Source organism: Gossypium hirsutum, chromosome A03, assembly GCF_007990345.1.
Source record: "Gossypium hirsutum isolate 1008001.06 chromosome A03, Gossypium_hirsutum_v2.1, whole genome shotgun sequence".
In the NCBI taxonomy this organism is placed as follows: domain Eukaryota; kingdom Viridiplantae; phylum Streptophyta; class Magnoliopsida; order Malvales; family Malvaceae; genus Gossypium; species Gossypium hirsutum.
The window spans coordinates 77,900,399-77,922,815 of record NC_053426.1 but is presented as its reverse complement, the minus strand read 5'-3'; the positions used below and the strand labels follow the sequence as shown (position 1 = coordinate 77,922,815).

General features: G+C 30.8%; 1 protein-coding gene across 5 annotated transcripts; it reads left to right on the top strand.

Moving 5' to 3' along the window:
* The first annotated feature begins 7,424 nt into the window (after positions 1–7,424).
* On the top strand, positions 7,425–11,142 carry LOC107886376 (squamosa promoter-binding-like protein 16). 5 transcript variants are annotated; one of them, XM_016810306.2, is made up of 4 exons: positions 7,425–7,805; positions 9,457–9,745; positions 10,181–10,317; positions 10,389–11,142. In XM_016810306.2, the coding sequence occupies exons 2-4, from the start codon at positions 9,534–9,536 to the stop codon at positions 10,967–10,969; spliced, it is 930 nt and encodes a 309-aa protein (XP_016665795.2). In that variant the 5' UTR covers positions 7,425–7,805; positions 9,457–9,533; the 3' UTR covers positions 10,970–11,142. The 5 variants fall into 5 exon arrangements, with proteins under 5 accessions (XP_016665795.2, XP_016665796.2, XP_016665792.2 ...); XM_016810307.2 differs by having other exon boundaries at positions 7,489–7,805; positions 9,454–9,745; XM_016810303.2 differs by having other exon boundaries at positions 7,489–7,805; positions 9,360–9,745.
* The last annotated feature ends 11,275 nt before the right edge of the window (positions 11,143–22,417 follow it).

Sequence of the window (22,417 nt, the reverse complement as noted above, 5' to 3'; positions counted from 1 at the left end):
AATTGAATCTAGTGATTTGAATGGATTGTTGGCTGTAATATCTTCGATGAAAGCTTTGAATAACTTGAGAAAGGGTTGTGAAGCTTATTTTGCATATGTGATTGATTCAAGAGTATCAGAAAAGAAAGTTGAACCTATACCTGTTGTCTACGAGTTCCCTAATGTGTTTCCTAAAGAACTTCCGAGATTACCTCCAGTTAGAGAAGTAGAATTTGGCATTGAATTGGTACCTGGTACTGCTCCGATTTCGATAGCTCCATACCGAATGGCTCCGACTGAACTAAAAGAATTAAAGTCTCAGTTGCAAGAATTGACCAATCGAGGATTAGCTAGACTGAGTTTCTCACCTAGGGGTGCTCCAGTTCTATTTGTGAAAAAGAAAGACGGTACGATGAGAATGTGTATAAATTATCGTCAGTTGAACAAAGTGACTATCAAGAATAAGTATCCCCTGCCCCAAATTGATGATTTGTTTGATCAGTTGAAAAGAGCTATTGTGTTTTCAAAAATAGATTTGAGATCGGGCTATTATTAGCTGCGAGTTAAAGATTCAGATATTTCAAAGACTGCTTACAGAACAAGGTTGGGCCATTATGAATTTTTAGTTATGCCTTTCGGATTGACTAATGCACCGGCTATCTTTATGGATTTGACGAATAGAATTTTCAGACTGTATTTAGATCAATTTGTTGTGGTATTTATTGATGATATATTAATTTATTCACATGATGAATCTGAACATGCCGAGCATTTGAGAATAGTGCTACAGACTTTGCGAGATAAATAATTGTATACGAAGTTCAGTAAATCTGAGTTTTGGTTGCGAGAAGTTGGTTTCTGGGTCATATAGTATCAGCATCTGGTATTCAGGTTGATCCAAGCAAAATTTTAGCTATTTTAGATTGGAAACCTCCGAGGAATGTACCTGAAGTCCATAGTTTTTTAGGACTTGCTAGTTACTATAGAAGATTCGTGAAAGGTTTTTCGATGATTGTGACCCCGTTGACAAAACTGTTACAGAAAGATGTAAAGTTTGAATGGTCTCAAAAATGTCAGAACAGTTTTGATCAGTTGAAGATTTGTTAACTGAAGCTCCGGTATTAGTACAACCTGAATCAGGTAAAGAATTTGTGATTTATAGTGATGCTTCGTTGATTGGTCTGGGATTTGTTCTAATGCAAGAATGAAAAGTTGTTGCTTATGTTTCGAGACAGTTGAAGCCACATGAGAAGAACTATCCGATACACGATCTTGAGTTAGCTACGATTGTGTTTGCCTTAAAGATTTGGCGTCATTACTTGTTCGGTGAAAAATGTCACATATATTCAAATCATAAGAGTTTGAAGTATTTGATGGCTCAGAAAGATTTGAATCTACGACAAAGAAGATGGCTTGATTTACTAAAGGACTACGAACTTGTGATAAATTATCATCCGAGTAAAGCAAATGTTGTTGATGATGCCCTGAGTCAAAAATTGTTGTGTGCTTTGCGTGTGATGAATGCTCATTTGGTACTATCTGATGATGGTTCAGTTTTAGCTAAATTAAAAGCGAGACATTTGTTTTTCCAACAGATTATCGAAGCTCAGAAGGTTGATAATGAGATTTTAACTAAACAAGCTCAGTGTGATGTAAAGTCTGATTCATATTTCAGAGTGGATAAAGATGATTGCTTGAGATTTAGAGATGGAATTTGTATTCCAAGAAATCCAGAGTTGATTCAGATGATTCTGAGTGAAGCTCACAGTAGTTGTTTATCTGTACATCCAGGTAGTACGAAAATGTATAATGATCTGAAGCAGCATTATTGGTGGTCCGAAATGAAAAGAGATATCTCTTATTTTATTTCTAAATGTTTGATCTATCAACAAGTCAAAGCTGAGCATCAAGTGTCATCTAGATTGTTACAACCGATTATGGTTCCGGAGTGAAAATGGGATCGAGTAACCATGGATTTTGTTTCGGGTTTACCTCTATCTCCAAGAAAGAAAGACGCAATTTGGATTGTAGTTTATCGATTGACGAAATCAGTTCATTTTATTTCGATTTGATTTGATTACTCACTTGATAAATTAGCTGAGTTATATATTTCTGATATCATGAGATTGCATGGTGTGCCATTGTCGATAGTGTCAGATAGTGACCCGAGATTTACATTGTGATTCTGAAAGAAATTGCAAGATGCTCTGGGTACTAAATTGCATTTTAGCACTGCTTTTCATCCTCAAATAGATGGTCAATCTGAACGGATTATTCAGATACTCGAGGATATGTTGAGATGTTGCATTCTTGAGTGGGAACAATATCTACCTTTGATTGAATTTGCTTATAATAACAGTTTTCAGTTGAGTATTAAAATGGCACCGTACGAAGCCTTATACGTTAGAAAGTGTAGAACTTCGTTATACTGGTCTGAGCTCAGTGAAAATGAGATTCACGGGGATGATTTGATAAAAGAAACCGAACAGAAAGTGAAAGTGATCCGAGATAGTTTAAAAGCAGCTTCTGATCGTCAGAAATCATATGTAGATTTGAAAAGAAAAGACATTGAGTTTGAGATCGGCGACAAAGTGTTTCTGAAAGTGTCTCCGTGGAAGAAAGTACTTCAGTTTAGTAGAAAAGGCAAGTTGAGTCCGAGGTTCATCGGGCCGTATGAGATTATCGAGCGTATTGGTCCGGTAGCATATAGATTGTTGTTACCACCAGAGCTAGAAAAGATTCGCAATGTGTTCAACGTATCGATGCTTCGACGATACAGATCCGATCCTCCGCATGTAATTCCTCCGTCTGAGATTGAAATTCAGTCTGATATGACCTACGAAGAAAAGTCGATTCGAATCTTAGCTCGAGAGGTTAAAGAGTTACGTAATAAGAAAATTTCATTAGTTAAGGTGATGTGGCATCGACCGGTATTGAAGAGGCCACGTGGGAGCCTGAAGATGCTATGAAACAACAATATCCAAATCTGTTTAACGGTAAGATTTTCGGGGACGAAAATCCCTAAGGGGGAGAATTGTAACAGTCCGGTTTTGACCCTAGTCGGAATAGTGGTTTTGGGACAACATATCTGAATTAGAAAAATATTTTAATACTATTTTTCGTTCCTATTATATGTGAATGAGCATATGTGAAAGTCTCGTATGAAAATTTGAATGTTTGTGTGCTTAATTTTGAAAAAGGACCTAATCGCATAAAATGTAACTGCTACTTGTTAAAGTGTCTATTTGATATGGCTTTATAAATGAGAGGTCCTTATGTGGTTATTTGACCATTGGAATTTTGAATGGACATTAATAACCATCCATTATGTGATTTTATAATGGTTTAACAAAGGTTATAATGCTAAAATGTTTATTATGTAAATATTATATAACAAAACATGAAAAATAAAGCCATTATGTATGTTCATCCACCAAAAATAGAAAAGAAAACCTATGTTTAAAGAGCTTTAAGTTTTGGTACACACAAGGCTTGATTAAGGTATGAGTTTTGATCGATTTTTGATAATTTCTACGTTTTTATGATCGTTGTTAAGTATTGTAACTAGCCCATGCCTCAATTTCTGATTTTGTTGATGATTTGAAAATGTGCCATGGATGAATTCATGAGCTTTGTGATGTTATATGATGAATTAAGAAAGATTGATGTTGGGTTTGAATGTTTTGTTTTTGGATTTTCGATGAATTTGAGCAATTTGGGCTAAATTGGAAAAATGTTATTTTGAAGGACTAAAATGTGAAACAAATGAAATGTGTGGACTAGTATGATTACTAGGAGAATTCAACTAAGCTTGTGTATATGCAAATATGTGTATTTTGTGAATTTGTGAAATAGGGACTAAAGTGTCAAAATGTGAAAATGTGAGGGCTAAATTGTAAAATGCCCTAAATATGTGTTTATGGATTGAACTGAATTATTTGGTGAATAAAAATGTTAATTTTGAAAACATATGATCAAGAAAGGAGGAATTCGACTTAGATCGAGGAAAGTCGAAGGTTATCGAGTAGACAATTCAAATCGACAATTCCGAGTGCGAGGTAAGTTCGTACGTAATAAATGATGTTAGAGCTATGTTTTAATACGTTGGTAATGCATAAATTGTATAGATATTTGATTAGGATTTGAGCATAATGTTATTCGACTATGCTTGGCACTAAGTGTGCAGTTTAATATAGCTTCGGCTACAAATGGCACAAAGTGTGTGAGTTGGAATAGCTTAGGATATATAAGGCACTAAGTGTCCGATACCAACTTAGCTTCGGCTAACTGAAATGGCACTAAGTGTGCGGAATCATTTTAGCTTCGGCTAACCCTTATAGCACTAAGTGTGCGAATGTTAAAGTATGAATAATTTACGAAAAGTTTTGAATTACTCAAGCAAGAAGTAATAATGAAAGTGAATAAGTATGGGAAGATCCAGGTATGTATGATACCTTTGTGCTAGATGACATTATCTAGGTGAAGTTTATTACTTATGGATTGGATTGGTATAGATTTGATAGATGATTTGAGAATTTATATATATTTATGTATTAATGTTTTATGTTTATATACTGTTGATAATTTTAGTACAAGCTTACTAAGCTTTTGAAAGCTTACTTTGTGTGTGTGTTTGATTTTTTTTTTTAGATATCGAAGCTACCACAAGCTCGAGGACTGTCAAGGATCATCACCATACTATCAAACTCATTTTGGTACTTTTAAAATGTAAATATTTTTAAGTATGGCATGTATAAGCTAGAATGTCTATGTATTTAAGCTTTGATATGTATATATATGTTATGCCATGAGAGTTGGCTAGCAAATGGTATGTTTTGTGCTTAGTTTTGGTAAATGGGTTGTGATGCCAAATTGTGTATACTTGTAATGGTTATATAGTCTTGTATGTGGTGGTCATTTTAAAATATACCAAGTTGAGGAAATGGTAAGTTTAAGCATGAGTTAGAAGGTGCTATAAGTGAGCTATGAAATGAGCATTTTGGCATGTTGTTGTAATAAGAATTTTAATGTGTTTTGGTATGGATTTGAATAGGTTATTGAATGGTGATGATTTAGTTATAATGAAGCATGTGTTGAACAGGGAATTGGCTGAAAATTTTAGTATAAATGTTGTTTAATATTGCTTGTCGGAATGATCCAAAAAGGGGTGGCAAGTTGGCTTAAACCAAGCCTGTATTTTGCCACACGGTCAGGGAACACGGGCGTGCCTTGTGGCCGTGTATGCAAAACAGTAACATCTTAAGATCACACGGTTAAGACACATGGGCGTGTCATATGGCCGTGGCCTCAAGTCAATAGCTAGCTAAGTATCACACGACCATAGCATACAGGCGTGTCTGTTGGTTGTGGGTGAAAGTTAGTATGTATGCCTTGTTTTGGCATGGTTGGTTCACATGGGCGTGTCTGGTGCCCGTGTGAGGCACACAGCTTGGTCACACGGACGTGTGACCTCAACAGAATTAAAAATTTTCTGAGTTCTGAAATTTATGAATGTGTTCGGTTTAGTTCCGACTGTCCTTAAAAGTATGTTTTAGGTCTCGTAGACCATCATAAGGGATGAATTGTTGATCATTGCCTATGTATTAATGTTATGTGATAATTGTGATTCTGAATTGGTCTAAAATGTTCTGTCTGTCTGGTAATGCCCCTTACCTATTCCGGCAACGGTTATGGGATAGGGGTGTTACAGATTGGAAGTTGGATGAGCTATTTATAGGTTTTGGAATTAAGGTTCTATTAGGGTTTTAAGAGAACCTTAATGCTCATGGATGGCAGATCAATTTAAATTGTAATTTCTTTTTCAAATAATCGACCACAAATAAAGATGTACAATATTTTTTTTAATTTTTACAAAGAACTAGACACTCATGAGTGTCAAGTTCGTTTTAAGTATTATCCACATGTTAAGAAAATAAGTTATATTGTTACAATTTAAAGTTAATCATTTTACACGGAGTTGATACTCACCGGTGTCAAGGTGCTTCAATAATTTTACAATAGTTATTCTAATTCAATGAGATTCAAAAAAACTTAATGATACAATACATTTTATTAAACTCTGACACCCATAAGTATTAGGTTAATCATAACAAAGTATATTTCTGAAATTTAATTTTTAATGATATCTATTTTACTAAATGATAAAAAAATTTACTCTACTTACGTACAAAAAGTGAATAACTAGATAAGTGCAATTAAAATTAATATTAGAATATGTTACTTGGATACAAAGTACAAACATAATAGTGATTATAAGATGAAAATGAAAATACTAATTAAATACATTAATATAAAATTTTGTTTTTGGTTAAATTGCTTGTCTTTTTCTAAATAATTATTTGGTACATAGATTGTAAATATTTAAAATTTCATAAGTGAATTTGAGATTTTTTTATGTGAATTTAAGTTGTATTTAAATAATTAAAAATAAATAAATAATACAAAATCTTATCTCCCTTGGTGGAGTTGAAAGTTTTCATCATTTGTGTATTAAATAATTATTTTTATAAAAAAATATTTAAAAATTTAACATGTATTATTTTATACATTAACAGTTTTAATTAGTAAACAAATTATTTAAAACTTATATATAATGACTTTTTTAGGGTTAAAGCCGACAGCCTAATGCCCCCTCTCTTACTCAATCATTATTCCATTTGTTGCTGCTACTGATGAAGAAAAACATCATATCCAAAATTACAAGTCAACAAAAGTATGGGTTAATACACAGAAAATCAAAATATTAGACTTCAATTTTGTTTTATTTATTCCAAAATTAAATTGAACCCAATAGTCATGTTAATGGCATGATAAAAGGTTCCCAGGTGCAAAATTGGGTTCCAATATGATATAATCTTCCTTATTATTATATACCCAAATTAATATTTTCTTTATTATATAATCTTTTTTTTCTATTTTACCGAATTTCAGGTTTTGGTTCAAAATTTAAAATAGAATCATGTGCTTTTTCATGTGAAATAAAACAAATTCTGAAATACAATTGAATAGTGAAGTATATTCAAAACAAATTAATTCGTAAAAGAATCTTTTTAAAAATTCATAATTAATCTTTTAACCGTCTAATTTTATAAAGAAAAATTATTTTAATTTTTCACTTTTTTAATTTTTGAACTTACCGACCTCAAAATAGATAACAAAAAAACAAATCATCCTAAAATTGAATTTAGGAAAAAAATATTTTTAAGAAAAATTATAATTAAAAAACAAAAAATATTTGATAAAATCAAATTAAAATAAAACTAAATAACCAAGACATCCAGCAAAGGACAAACAAACAAATAAAATCGGAACCGGAAAGTGAAACACAACACATAGGCCTTTTGTACTTTTTTTTCCCTCTCTCTCCGGATAAAAGGTTGATACTTAAAAAAGCAATTAGAACACCCTGTCACTTTCCTTGCCACTCGTTTCTTTTTTCTTTTCAGCAACCATTATTATTGAGTTTCATTTTATTATGCAACTTGTTTCTAACTTTCAAAGCTCTCTACACCTATAAAATAAGCTGGAAACCTTACATGCTCATCTCCTTTGCCACTTTCACTTCTCTCTCTTAATCTCCATTGTTGAATAAATTATTAACCCTAGCTTAGCTTAACCCTAGCTTAGCTTTCATAGATTAAGAAGCTCACAATCCCTTTCTTAAATGGCTATTTGTTCTTGTGCTCAAAAGTAGTTTTTTTTCACTTCACACTTCTCCCCATTTCAAACTTTTTTTTCTCCTTTTTCACAGCTTATCTGAAACTATCATTGCAGAACGTGCCCAGCTTCTGCTAGATTTCTCTCAGGTACCCCTTCACCCTTTTACTTACCTCTTTATATATGGTAAGCAAAATACTAATTCAAAGTGCTTCATTCTTTTTAAGAAATTAGATGTAACTCTATACTTTATGCTAATAAAAATCGTAGGGTTGTTTTAGGGAGAAAGTTTAGGTCTCTTTATTACTTATCTACTAAATTTATTTTAATAAAATTAACATTTGTTACTGTTTGAGATATACGTGGGTTGAACCTTAAACAATATTAAAAAATATAAATAAAAATAGCCGTGATATAAAAAATATTTTATTATATTTTTTAAATCGTATATATCAATTTTATAAAAATTAAATAAATGTATTTAATAGTAAACTAAAGTGGTTTCTTCTGGTCGTTGCAATGATAACTATATGTCACGGTTGAAAAAGACCCATATGGTCTTCCCCCCCCCCCCGCCCTTTTTAGTAAATCAACGGGGTTTAGTATATTCACCAACCTTTGCTCCAACTTTATAAAGTGAAAAAGTCTCTACTTTGGGAAATACCCACTCAACCTAAGAACAAAAATACAATTACTAACATGTTTTTTTTGGGGTTCAATACAAGTTCAACATTTCCAACGAATTATTATTTAAGCCCAATTGGGATTTTAAAAAGTTTTAAGTGTTTTGTTTCAATATAAAAAGGAAAAAGAAAAACACATATTGTGGCAAAGGCCTTTCTTTGTTTTCCAAAAGTATCTTCCATGCTACTTGTGGTTGGGATGCGAGTGCCACTCCATTGATGTCACACTGTTTACAACATTTCCAATGTCTTATTTTTAAATTCAATTCCCAAAAGCCATGTTACCTATTAAAATTCAAAAAAAGATAAATTTAACTTTAAATATCATAAAAGGTGGGGGGCCTATTACCATTAAGACCGCCTTCCTTTCCTTTCACACTCTTTTCCTTGACAAATGTATGATGTTTTATAGTTTCTTTTTAATATTCACATATTTATAAAACAACAAACACAGATAATGAGATTCATTAAGATCATTCAAATTGCTAAACATCTTGAAATTTTTAAATATAGTCATGTTTTGCTCTTATATGAATCATAATAACATGGCTGAACAGGACAATGGAAGAGTCAACATTAGACTTCTTTTTATACTTCTCCCATTGTAATAGCAAGTATGTTCATGACTCTTTTGACACATTTACAACTTTGCACCATCATTCCCATTCAAAATTTTTCAAGTTATAATTCAAAATTTCATTTCTTCCACTTAAACTTATTAAGTAGTAAGTATTAATTGTCAACGACTCTTTAGTTTGGTCATATATGATGAGTCATTTATAGTAGGCGGATGGATGGATCATTTTTATGAGTTTCCAACCCAACCCAACCAATCATCCCCTTCCTCTTGTTCTTCATCTTGAAATGACCCAAAAAAAGAAACAAACTTTGTAGTCCCAATATATTTTAATAAAACCCAACTCCCCGAAGTATAAATTTAACATTTTTCTAGATTTGGTTTAAGTCCCATTATTTGTTTCTAAGGAACGATTTTAAGAGGGGCTTGAATTTACGTTATAGTTTGATTAAGGTGATGGGACTGAAGAACAAGAAATAAGAAGACATTGTAATGTTTGCAGCGATATTGAGGTGTTTAAAGTCCATTGTAACTCAGCAGGTGAATTAGGAATCGCCAGCCATTGTTGGATTTGAGAGTTTTGGTTATTCTGAAGATTACTGTGAAGGGTGCCATTGATGGAATCAGCACCATCATCTGCTTCGTTTAAAAGGGCTCGGCCGCCTGGTTTCGGAAACCAAGGACCTTCATGCTTGGTTGATGGTTGCACTGCGGACCTCAGCAAATGCAGGGACTACCATCGACGCCATAAAGTATGCGAAGTCCACTCTAAAACCCCAAAAGTCTCAATTAGGGGTCAAGAACAACGATTTTGTCAGCAGTGCAGCAGGTAACAATTGAATCGCTTTATGCAGATTGAACATGGAGTTCAATAGATTTTGCTTTCCTCAATCATTTTACTTTTTTCCATTGCCTCCTCATCTGCTGATTTTTCCCTATATGGATCGATTCTTGCTTAGCAATGCGTTATTACTCCGAATTTGGGTATTTCCTTTGTGTTTTAAGGTTTATGAGTATGATTTGTTTATCTTGAGATTAGAATCGATAAGCTGTTTAGTCTCCGCTAAAACTCTCCTTTTTCATGATCGAAATTAATTCTATCAAGTGAGAAATTCTTTTGTGATGCATCATGAAAGTTAATGGAATCGATAAATGTTCTAATTTAATTTGCTCCTTTGCAAGATTCTATCCCATGCTTTCATTCTTAGCTTATTTTGTTTCATAAATGGAAAGAGTTTGTTTCTGGTGAATGCAATGTAATTAGGTTTCATTCGTTAGTGGAGTTTGACGAAGGGAAACGAAGCTGCCGGAAGCGTCTAGATGGACACAACAGACGGCGGAGAAAGCCTCAACCTAATGCTTTGACTGTAAATTCTGGAAGCTTACTTTCAAATCCCCCAGGTATGCCTTCATATTCTCATGCAATGGCTTATTTGTGATGTATTTTGATGAGAATTAGACTCTTAATGCAGGGAGTAGATATTTACTATTCAGCGGCCCCCAAATATTTTCCACTAAATCCATGACCGATTCTTCGACTGGGGCGGTGAAAGTCAAAATCGATAGAAGTTCATCTTTAAACTTCAGCAGCCGAAATAGCTCGTTCGTTGGAGCCTCATCTCTCAACTACAAAGGTGAAAGGCAGTTCTCTTTCTTACAAAGTGCTAATTCGTCACACCCAGGAGTTTCTGTTTGTCAACCGCTTGTCAATGCTAATCCTTCACCAGGCAATGGTGGCATCACCCAGAAAATGTTGTTGAATGGGTTAAATCGAACCGTCGAGTCTAATCGTGCTCTCTCTCTTCTGTCATCACAACCGGCTGAGACTCGGGAGATTAGTTTGAGCCCTATGGTGCAGTCTGGCTCAACCTCATCCTTGATCCCAAACTTGCAATATAAAGGTCTAGGAATGGAGGGTGAGCAAGTAGGAACCATTTTGGCCACTGATCAAAATACCAATACTGATCTCCATGGAAATGGAGTGTTTCGAACCGGACATCCCGGATCATCTGCAAGTGGTACTCACCACACACTTACCTTCTCATGGGAGTAAATATATGCCATTTCCAACTATATGTTCAAATCATAACGTTTTTCCTTTAATTATGTAGCCCTTGTTTAAGTTCCCAAGGATGTATGAACCTGTTGATATGGACTTGTTTATGAGCCATTTCCATGTATCTTCAAATTATTATTTAATGCAGGCAAATGACACAGTTCTCGTTACAAGCTGCCCAAGTTAATTTAACATTGTCTCAAGGTTTCAAACACCAGATCTCAAACTTGAAAGTGATTGCATATGAAGTATGTCTTTTGCTGCAATCAGGGTATTTGAAAGAGATGTCTTTAGATGATGATGGAATTAGATTGGTTTTGAATTCGAGTAGATCGGATTGGTTTTTTGGATTCGGGTCAGATAGTCATATGATAAAATTTCTGGGTCTACACGATTACTGTGTTAGTGTTCAATATATTTGTCTATATCTGAATGAAGGTAAGAAAGGTATAAAGTAAGTATTGCATCTATTCTATAACATCTTAAAGTGAATTTTTTAAATGAACCGAAGTTAAAAAATGGATAAAGATGTGATGGTTTTAAAGTCCATAAAATGCCTTATTTTAATTCAAGTTCATCTATTCCCTTCTTCACCTTTCTTCCAGTATTTTCCAGTGAAGGCAGATGAGAACTGAGTTAGTGTCATACAAGCAACAAAACATCACAGACATAAGACGACAGCAAATTAATAATAACAAAAATTCAGACCTCACGGATCCGCGGATTCAGACAATCGCTTGTGGCAGACATGGGTTTTGTTTTTCTTTTCTTCCTTAAAAGAACCGTGGCTTAACACGAAATACCTCAAATATAAAGTCATTAAGAATAAAAAAATATGGATTTAATCAAGTAAGTTAATCCAATATTTTTAACAGATAATATTTTAGCAGATGAAAGCGATAGTGGATCAAATTCTTTGGGTTAGGTAGAATGCCTAAATGGGGTTAGCAATTAATTTCTATAAAAAAAATTTAAAGTTAAGATTTGGTAGAGGTGTAAATTTGGCTTATATTTTAAAGAAAATTCTGCTTTTAGGTATACCACAGAGCTTGACTAAGTTGTGGTACGTTTAAACTGATTCTGATAGTGAAAATAAACAAAGTCGTCGGTCAAAAGTTTAAACAGCTATCAAATAAATCAATACCAATCAGGCTTTAGTAAATTCCTACGAAAAAAGACATCCATTAAAACCATGTTTAAGTAACCAAAAAAAAAAACCTTAAAATCATAACCCACTTTTTCATCACTTCAGACATTGAAATAGAACTCTTTTAAAGTTAGTTTCATTAATCTAGTATTGTTCTAGATTCCCAATTGTTGGCCAGTGTTAGATATGCCCTTAGGATATGCATTAGATTAGGCACATTGCTTTCTGTGTCTCTCTCTCTCTATATATATACGTGAGAGCTTAGCCATCTTTATGAACTACCAAACCAAACCAAACCATCTCTTCTCAACTTCAACTAAAAGAGTTCACTTATTCTTAGAAAACCCAATATGGAGTCCACTAAGAGGAAGGGTTTTTTTTTCAAAGGCAAGTTAGCCAAGTCATTTTCTCGAGTGACCAAGCCACGAGCCACCACTGCTCATCAGCAATGCAGCAAGGTGGTTCCCTATTCCTATGCTAACTCCAACCAACCAACTGATTCCCATGAACAAATGAATGTTCCATCCTCAATGCTGAAGGTATCCTATGCGAGGTTGATCAGGCCACCCAGTTTTTACGACCAGAATATGTATGCAAATGAGAGATGGGGTGTTGGCGACGAAAATGTGGATTTCAAGGCCACTAGCTTTATTTCAATCGTTCGAGAACGCTTTAACCTTGACAGAGTTGATTGATTCCACTGGTATAAAGTACCAGGAAGTTCTGTAGAGAAATGGAATCTTTGCTAAAGCAGAGTTTGGGTAATTTATACAAGCTATATATACTTTTTTATATGCATTAGTATTAGTGATATGTATTGCCCCATAAAAACTAGTATCCTATTGATATGTGTGATCTTTTGAGTTTTAATCCATCCTGAATTTTATACTAGTGTACTAGTTTCTACATATACATAGTTTTAACTTAATTAATTAGTACCTAATTACTACATATAACAGATTTCGTTTCATTTTTCTTATTCTACTCACGATATTTTATATTTTATCAAAGGCACCTTTAGAATAGGGTTTAATAAATGATGGATCTGGAATTAGTTTCGAGAACCAAATATAAAATAAAATTGTCTAATTTAAAATTTTCAATCTCAACGAACATCTTCTTGCTATGATTCTTTTTTTAACCTAATTCATTGCAAACTCAAATTGATTTTTATATCAACTTTTGGAAGTGCTATAATCTTATATATTAGAATTATTTTTGCCTTTTAACTCTCATTTCCTAACTTGAATGATTTATTTCGACTTTTGTATCTTGGGTATATTGAATTTAATTTTTTTTAAACAAGCTAATATCTTTTTTAAGCCATAGAAAGCAAAACAAATTTCTTTGTTCAATATTCAAAACTAAGCAAAGATAAGAAATTATCATATAAAAGAGTGGAAAATTTGTAAAGCTTATAAATTTGGAGATGAAAGAAAAATAAAAGGTTTATATATGAACAAAGAGTTAATCTTAAAAACCAAATGAGAATTTAGATAAAATTATTGTGTTAAAAATCATGATGTTTTAAGTTTAAATTCTATCTTGGTAATATTTTATATAAAAATATAAAAAAAACATAAATATTAATATTTGTTATTTTGTAAAAAAATAGCATTTTAGTTTTTTCTTATTTCAGTTAGTGTATGGTTGACTTTGACATTAACTTATTCAAAAACTTAAATAATAGTGTCACAACTAATATTAAGTCCTTTACTAAATTTGGTGTCACGAGTAGTAACATTAACTAAATTGATTAAATTACTAATTAACCTTTCATATTTAAAAATATTATATTATTTTATAAAAATAATTTTGTCTTTTCATATTTTTAAAGAAAATCAATAAAAAATTTTCCATGTAAAAAGATTTGAACCCATGTGTTAACATATGGTAAAGAGTTAATAATAGAGGAAGCACACATACCAGATGATCAAGAAAATACGATTTAATAAATTGATCAAGACCACAAACGAAAATTGTTCACGTATGATAACACTAACTTAGAACAAAAAATGCTTAAGAATTAAATAAAAGAATAATAATGACACTAATCCTTTTGTTTTTGTTTCAACAAAACATGGGGAACTTGTTTTCCTTTTGTTTTAAAACAATGTTGGTAATGGTTGAGGGACTGACCCCTTTTATACCATATACCATGAAATTGCTTTGGGTTTTTTTCTATATTTTTTTTCAAAATATAAATTGTCATTATTTTTATCTACCATGTGGGGCATGATTTAGTGTGTGAATGTCCATTATAGACATCTACACCAACATCTCTCACTCGTGCATAATGATCATTATTACTCTCGCACTTAACATTAAAAGGTCATTATCTCTTTTCATTTCTCTTTAAGTTTCATATTAGGAAGTATGCCATGCGACCAACATTCATTATTCTTAGGAGCTGGTTGCTAAACAATTGTTAAGTGTATATGACATCTCGTGAATATAAGTAGAGTTTGTATATAGGATCCTAGATACATTTAGTAACATTTTCAGTTTCTTATCATCTCTTTTATTATTAAAATTATAATTATCGTTTTTTATTCACAATTATATTCACTATTAGAAAATAATTGATCGGGTTGTGAATACAATTGAATGAGACATTATAATGATCTTCCCTTTTTCTAGATTCTCTTTATTCTAATTAAACTGCTTTCTAGATATATTTCGTTAGATCAAATCATACTTGATCATTGATAACATATTAAAATAGCTAACATTAAACTGAAACTTTAAGAAAAAATCAAAGGTCATAAGGTTACCTTATTGAGATATCTAGTTGATCTCATGGGTCACACACAACTTAGAAAAACACGTGCTACGGTATTACTTTCCCTCTTCTTAGAGCATATGTCTATTATTGAAATTTCAATATCGTACAAGTGATAGTTCGGATACACTTAATATCTAACTTGAGTCCATAACTCTACCTTTAATGAATATATTAATCTGACTCTCATCTGGCAATAAAGATAGAGAAAAAAGTGAATTGTGAGATTTATTATTCACTTTCAATCATAATTTCATCACTATGTAACCTCAACTTGATCTATTTTCAAGGAAATTCTATTTTAAGCTTAAGCTCATCAAAACTCCTAATTTTGAAAAGCTTAAAACTAATTTAATCTCTACATGACACTAATTCATAGCAGCGATTGCCTATGTGAGAAGGCTAATCATCTGTCCAACATACATTTAATCATATATATAATATATCTACTTAACATATATAGGTAGTCATGTATTCATTTAAGGAACAAAAGAACTAAACTTTAGTAGGCATTAATCATATATTTCATTCATATGAATCTGTAACATACATCAATAGTTAATAAACTGTTCATAAGTCTCAATGCAGCTAGTATATCAAATTCTACACAATTGCAAGGATCTAGCATGCTTAATAAAAACATCTCTCCAAATTGGTTTCGCAAAAGGGCATGCAACAATATCTTGCGTCAATATGTACTGCATGTTGACTTCTCTTTATGCAACCAAGTCCCATACAAATTGTACTTTATATCTATCTGCTTAGATCTTGAATGGTATTTGGGATATTTAGTGAGTGCGATTGCAACTTGACTGTCGCAATTTACTAACAGCCGTGATGCATTTTTACCAAATCCTAAATGAATCAAGAATTGTTTAAGCCAAAGTACTTCTTGCACTACCGTTTCCATTGTGGACAATGCAATACAAGTTTGTTTCTTTTTAAATTTATAAACGTAATACTTGTATTCTAAAATATTCATTCCAAAGCCCAAATATATTATAGTAAACTTAAACTAAATAATATACTCATTATTCCCCAAACTCAAAATAAACTAATTATAGCTCAAATCTCAAAGTCCAAAATAAAAAAGAATTAAACTCGATATTCAAATACAATTTTTTAAAGTTAGAAGCCCAATCCACAATCTATATTATAACAATATTTATATATAATAGTAGTACATTATATATTACTTATTATATCTTATTATTTATTATTATACTAGTTGAAATATGCTTTATCTCTATACTTTTTGTACATTTGAAAGCTAACCCTCCTACTATATTATGTAATGTTATATCATGTCACATAATATATTAATAGTTTATAGCATCAATAATTAAACATTATAATATCATGTGATACTATATCTTTTATTACAATCTATATTATAATAATAGTTATATATGTTTTATATTTTCAATAATAGTTATATATTATATTATGTATTAGTAATATACTAATTTAGTATATCAGTTTAAGGTAAAGTTAAGTAATCAATTTCGATTTTAGTAATAGTTAAATTATATATTATTATAGTATCATTAAAGTTTACTTTATAGATTTTAATAATTATTATTTTACATATTTATTATACATATATAATTATAGTATTAAAAATATTTTTTATTAAGTTAATTTCTTTAAAAACTTGTTTCACTTTATAATTTAACATACAAAAATTATTATTTACTTTTCCTATTAATAAAATTTTAATATAAATATACAATGCTTATGATTAAATTATCATTTATTTATATTTTTTTATTTTAAGTAATATTATAAAATTATATTAATTATTAATGTCTATTATGTTCAGTTATAAATTTGAACATTTTTGAGCTTTGAGCCGGATTTATCTCGAGCTTAGGCTAGATCTATCTCAGGCTCAGATTTGTTATGGGCTTGGGCTTAGATTTTATTAGGCTTGAATTTTTTTGGGCTATGATTTTTTCAGTCTCAGATCTGTTATAGGATCGGATTGGCGCAAGCGTGTAACGCCCCAAAATTTGAATTTTTCGATTTGTTAAATTTTGTCAAGATTAAGTATTTGCTTTAGTGGTTGAGTGTTTTGGATGTGTGTTTAATGTCATGAGATTCAAATCTCATTCTTAGAAAATTTTATTATTTTTGTTCCTATCTCTATCTCTATCTTTGTTCGTTAGACTTAAAAGACTATTTTTGCTTCACTTGAGTTAGAATGAGACTGTTGCGAGAAATTAGAATTATTGTTGCTAATGTTCTTGTGTGTCTCACAGTTAGAGGAATTTGGATTCAAATTGAAGTCTAGGAAATCTGTTAGATATGAATGGCGTTAGTTGGGATAACGAGCATATCTTCTTTATTTTATTTTATTTTTATCCTATTTCTTTTTGTTTTGAAAATTAGAACAATTGAATAATATTCCTAAAAATCTGCTTCACTAGTCACATTTCCCATTGTTTCTCCCCAATTTCCCCATCCGTGTGTTTCAGTTTGTTCTCCAGTAAAGAAATTCTAAATTTTCTTCTTTCTTTCTTCCTCCTTTCATACTTTATTGTTTTCTTTGGCTATCTCTCTTGCTTTTCCCCAAGCAAAGGTTGTTTTCAATTTTGTTCTTATTTATCCTACTTACTGAAATGATGTTGCTCGTAACTTCTGTTATTTGCAATTTCTTTCTTGTTGTTTCGACCCTATGCGTATTCACGTTTGGGCAAGGTTATAAGTTCTGCTGGTTGTTATGCTATTTGAGGTTGTTTAATTATTTTATTTGCTAATGAAGTGTTTTTGGAAATTTATTTGTATGTTGTGATGCGATAGGAGAAGATCGTGTGGCGATTGGTTCTCCGACAAACTGAGTTCATTTTAAGCTACGGATTTGTTAAGAGGAAAGGGGTTTCGCCATTGCAGGAGTTGTTTGCTTCTAATATTGGGTTTGTTCGACGTTGGTTTATTAAATTAGTCACCTAGATTGGTAGAATTTCGGGTACTAATCAGTGTTAATAAGTGTTAATAGTCAATCTAGGTACTGGAATACGTGATTTTTAGGCCTATATCAGAATTTGACTAGGTATGTAACGAATACCCAAAAAATCGCAAACGGTTGAAAGCTGAAAATTTGGGCTGTCGACGCTAGGTCATGTGCTAGACTGTGTGAGCCACACGATATAGGTAAATTAGGCCATATGGGCCACACGAGTGTGTGTGTGACTGTTTGTCAGGCTGTGGGTCACATGGGTTGGCCAAGTAGGCCATGTGGGCCATACAGGCTTGGAACCTAAATGTTGAAAATTTTTCCTAAGGTCGTATTTGTCGTACGAATCAAATGTAGCCATTTCGTAGGGCCAGTATGGTACAAATTGGTCTATAAACCATGATTTCTGATGCTCTATTAGTGTTAAATACGATTTATGAATGCATTAGTAGTACGTTATATGTGTTAGCAAGATCTGTTATATGCTAATATTATTTGAATCTGATGTGTAAAGCATGTATGACATACACGTATTTGATATTTGTTTAGTTATGCATGTGCATTGGGGTGGGATTATAATTATGGAAGAAGTGTGGGCAGTTTAATTTATCTGTCGTATTCGATAGCTCAGCTACATATATCTGTTTATGGCGGGTTACCGTATTTTGATTTGGCAATTGCTCTGCATATATTATGTAAAGTGACTTATGATCAATTGCATATATTGGTGTGTAGGGATGGTCATAGATGATGTGTAACGGATAGGGTTAGGATCTGAATCTGTATTTGTATTTGTTTTGCATTTGAATCTGTAACTGATATACATCTAAATCTATATCTGTTATGCATCAATGTCTATATCAGTTCTGTAATCTGTTAAAGCATGTGTATCTGATTTATTGTATGCAGTGAGTTACACACTAAGCTTGTAAGTTCACTTCTGTTTGTTTATTCTCAGGTAACCTACAGGCATAAGACGAATCGGTGCGACGTCGCTCGGTTAAAAACATTTAAGTTGTGTTACTTTAAACTTTGTTTACTCTGTTTTGGTATTGTTGGATTGTTTTGGATTGTTTTTGTTTTGAACTTTTATTTTTCGTTTTGAACCGTTTTAAAATTAAAATTACTCTATCAGCAAAACATTGGATTTTCAATATCAAACTGCATTTTTTCAAAACTAAATTTAACTAAGAGTTCCGCTACATACATAAGTGTTCTATAAATATAAATTTGATTGACAAAATTAACGAATTAATTAAAAAAATGATTGACAAAATTAACGAATTAATTAAAAAAATATTTTTTTTTAAAAATAAATTGGAATTGTATTTATCATAAGTTAGCGTTATTTCTACAAGCCTCAAATGATTTATGAATTTTCAGATTGAATTATAATAATTTTTACAGATTGATCGTAACGTCTAGGCTGAATTTAAGGTGTTACAGAACGGGCTTTCAAGCTCGAGCTTATTTTGCCACTCCTATATAGCATATACAATTTTATCAAGAATTTGATGTTTACAAAATTATTTTTTGAACAACATAAAACCTTAAGGAAGGGAACATATGAAGAATTGTGTAAAATTATTGTGCGGTGCCTAACATTTCTTTATTGTGTTCAACATACTGAGCATGATAACATTTTTGCATTTTATACAAAGATGACAATATATGTTGGAAAGCAATTGAAGTGCATTTAATTTTCTTTCTCATATATATCTATTTAAATCTCTTTTATCTCACAATATAAATTAAATTAAATTATTTTAATTTTGTATATATAACATATATTGTATTATTGTTAATTTTAAATTATATGTTTCATTATTTGTTATATGTCATTTTTATATGCTTATATGTATGTTCTATATATGTTGCTTTCATAATATATATACACATAATTATTTAGATAGTAGATGATATATGTAAGAGAAAATTTTCAAATTTCTGAGCTCAATCTTTTGAGCTCTACATCTAAATTTGAAATTTACTCATTTTTGAAGTCTAATTTGTATAAAAACATTAAAACAAGAGAGAAATTATAACAAAGACTAGTATTAAATTAAATAAATTAGGTTGATTTGAGGTGACACACCGGATGTAATGCCTAATGCTTTGAACATATTTGTGGTGTTAACACGCAAACAGTCAAATTATATGGAAACCTACGGAATCGTCAAAAGAAGAACCAAAAGATTTGCTAATTGTATGTCTAAGAAACTTTGATTTCACCTAAAAACTTACTTATGACAACGAAATTCTCCTACCATTACCATTACCATTACCATCATTCTTATTCTTATTTACTCAGCCCTACTTTTTTTTCCAAGCTACATAAATTAACAACAAATTTTATTATTTTTACTCAACTATTTACTTCATAAACAAACAATTTGAATATTTTAAAGCTAAATTGAATATCACGCGAACTCGAATTTATAAAAAATTAAATATTAGTATTAATATCTTTCCAATTTCTTATGTAATATGTTTTAAAAAATTTAAAACTTAATAAAAGAATGTGTTTCCTTTTTTAAGTTTAACCAGAATGCTACAGTGTAATAATTACTTGCTTTATAAAACAGGTAAACTATTTATAAAACAGGTAAACTATTTAGTTGGTCACCTAATTTTTAGAGCTTTCATTTGGGTTACTAAAATAAAATCTTTGTAATTTCATTACTAAATTTTTGAAGTTCTTTTATTTTAGTCACCCAACCATTAAATTGCTAATAGCGGTTAATTGTACACACCATATTATAGTCATACTTTCATTTTGGTCACCCAACTTCTATATTGCTTTCATTTTGGTCACCCAAAAAATTATCCTTTTTTAAAGTAATGATTGGGGTAAAAAATTAATTAAGGATTAAAGTGAGAAAAGGTAGAAATTAAAATAATGTATTAAAAAATGTCAAATTGTACTTGTTTATCACGTCATCAAAAATTCTAATTTTTTTCCATATTAAAATATTAAATTTCAAAACATAAAAATCAATTAAATAAATTGTTGAATTTTTTTTATCCCTTAATAATATTAATTGATTTCTTACTGTATTAGTGAAATTAGTTGTCTGCAAAACTTAATTTTCTTTTTATTACATAATCTCTAATATTTCATACGAAGCTAAAAGGGAAAAAAATTATTGCAATTAATTAAATTATTAATTACTTAATTAATTAAATTAATTGCTTGTTCTTTGTTTGGATAAAGAAGTGATGAAAATTTTGGGGTTTTATTTGACATGAAATACAAAATTAATTAATTTAAATAATTGTAAGAAATTTTCTTTACTTTTAGCTTAGTATGAAAGACTCGAGATCATATAATCAAAAGGAATTTGGGTTTCATGTACAATTATTAAAAATGATTTATTTGAGTTGATTTCAATTCGGAAAGATCACTTTCAGAATGGATGTGCAAGAAGTTTAATTACGAAGCTATGCTGATATCTATCTAAGAAACATAAAATAAAATTTTAAGATTTAAAAGGAGACTAAATTAATTAATTTAATTAATTACAATATTATAGTAACAAATTAGTTGAAACTATCAAGGGATAAAAAATTTTCAAAAACTTATTTAATTGATTTTGATGTTTTGAAATTTAAAATTTCAATATTGAAAAAGAAAATAAATTTAGAACTTTCGACAATGGGGTAAACAAATACAATGTGACAATTTTGAAATCATTATTTTAGTTTTTACCATTTTTCACTCTAACCTTTCATTTTTTTTAATCTGATCAATATTTAAAAAAAAAAAGAAATTGGATGACTAAAATGAAAGCAACCTAAAAGTTGGGAGACTAAAATGTAAACGTGAACATGATGTGGCATGTACAAATTAACTGCATTAAAATTTTAACGGTTAAGTAATTAAAATGAAATTACCCTAAAATTTAAATGACCTTATAAAATTGACTATTATCCATTAAAAACTACTTAACAAATGTACATGTTGGGGATAAACTCAACTAAGCAACGAATGATTAAAATACCAAAGAAATTGAAAAGATCGAACACAAATACTTTACGTGAAAAAACCCTTTCGAAGAGTATAAAAAACCACGAGTAAAGATAAATTCACTATAACGGAAAAAAATGAAGAGTGCAAAGATGTAGATAAAAAAACTAAACCCCAAAACTCGAAATAAGAACTCTCAAAACATAAACACAAAATTCTTTGAAAGCTTGTAAAAGCTAATACCTAAATGTATAATAGGTTTAATCTTTTTAGGGTAGAAAAGTGTCTTATTTATAAGCTAAATTTGTATATCAAAATATTAAAAATAATCTACACTAATCAAAATTTGACTAAAACAAATACCTAGAATTTAATTAGGAGAAGAAAATCGAGAAAATTGTTTCTACTTCTCTCCTATTTTCATCGTCGCAACGTCGCTCTCTGTTTGTGCCTAATTTTGATCGAAATGTAAGGCACACTCCATAAATCCCCACCTTGGCTCGAATTTCCATAATGTCTTCTTTTCTAAAGCCTGCAATTGGCCTATCTTGAACTGTGCAGGATATTAATTAAGTTGAAGTTGTGTTTGAACT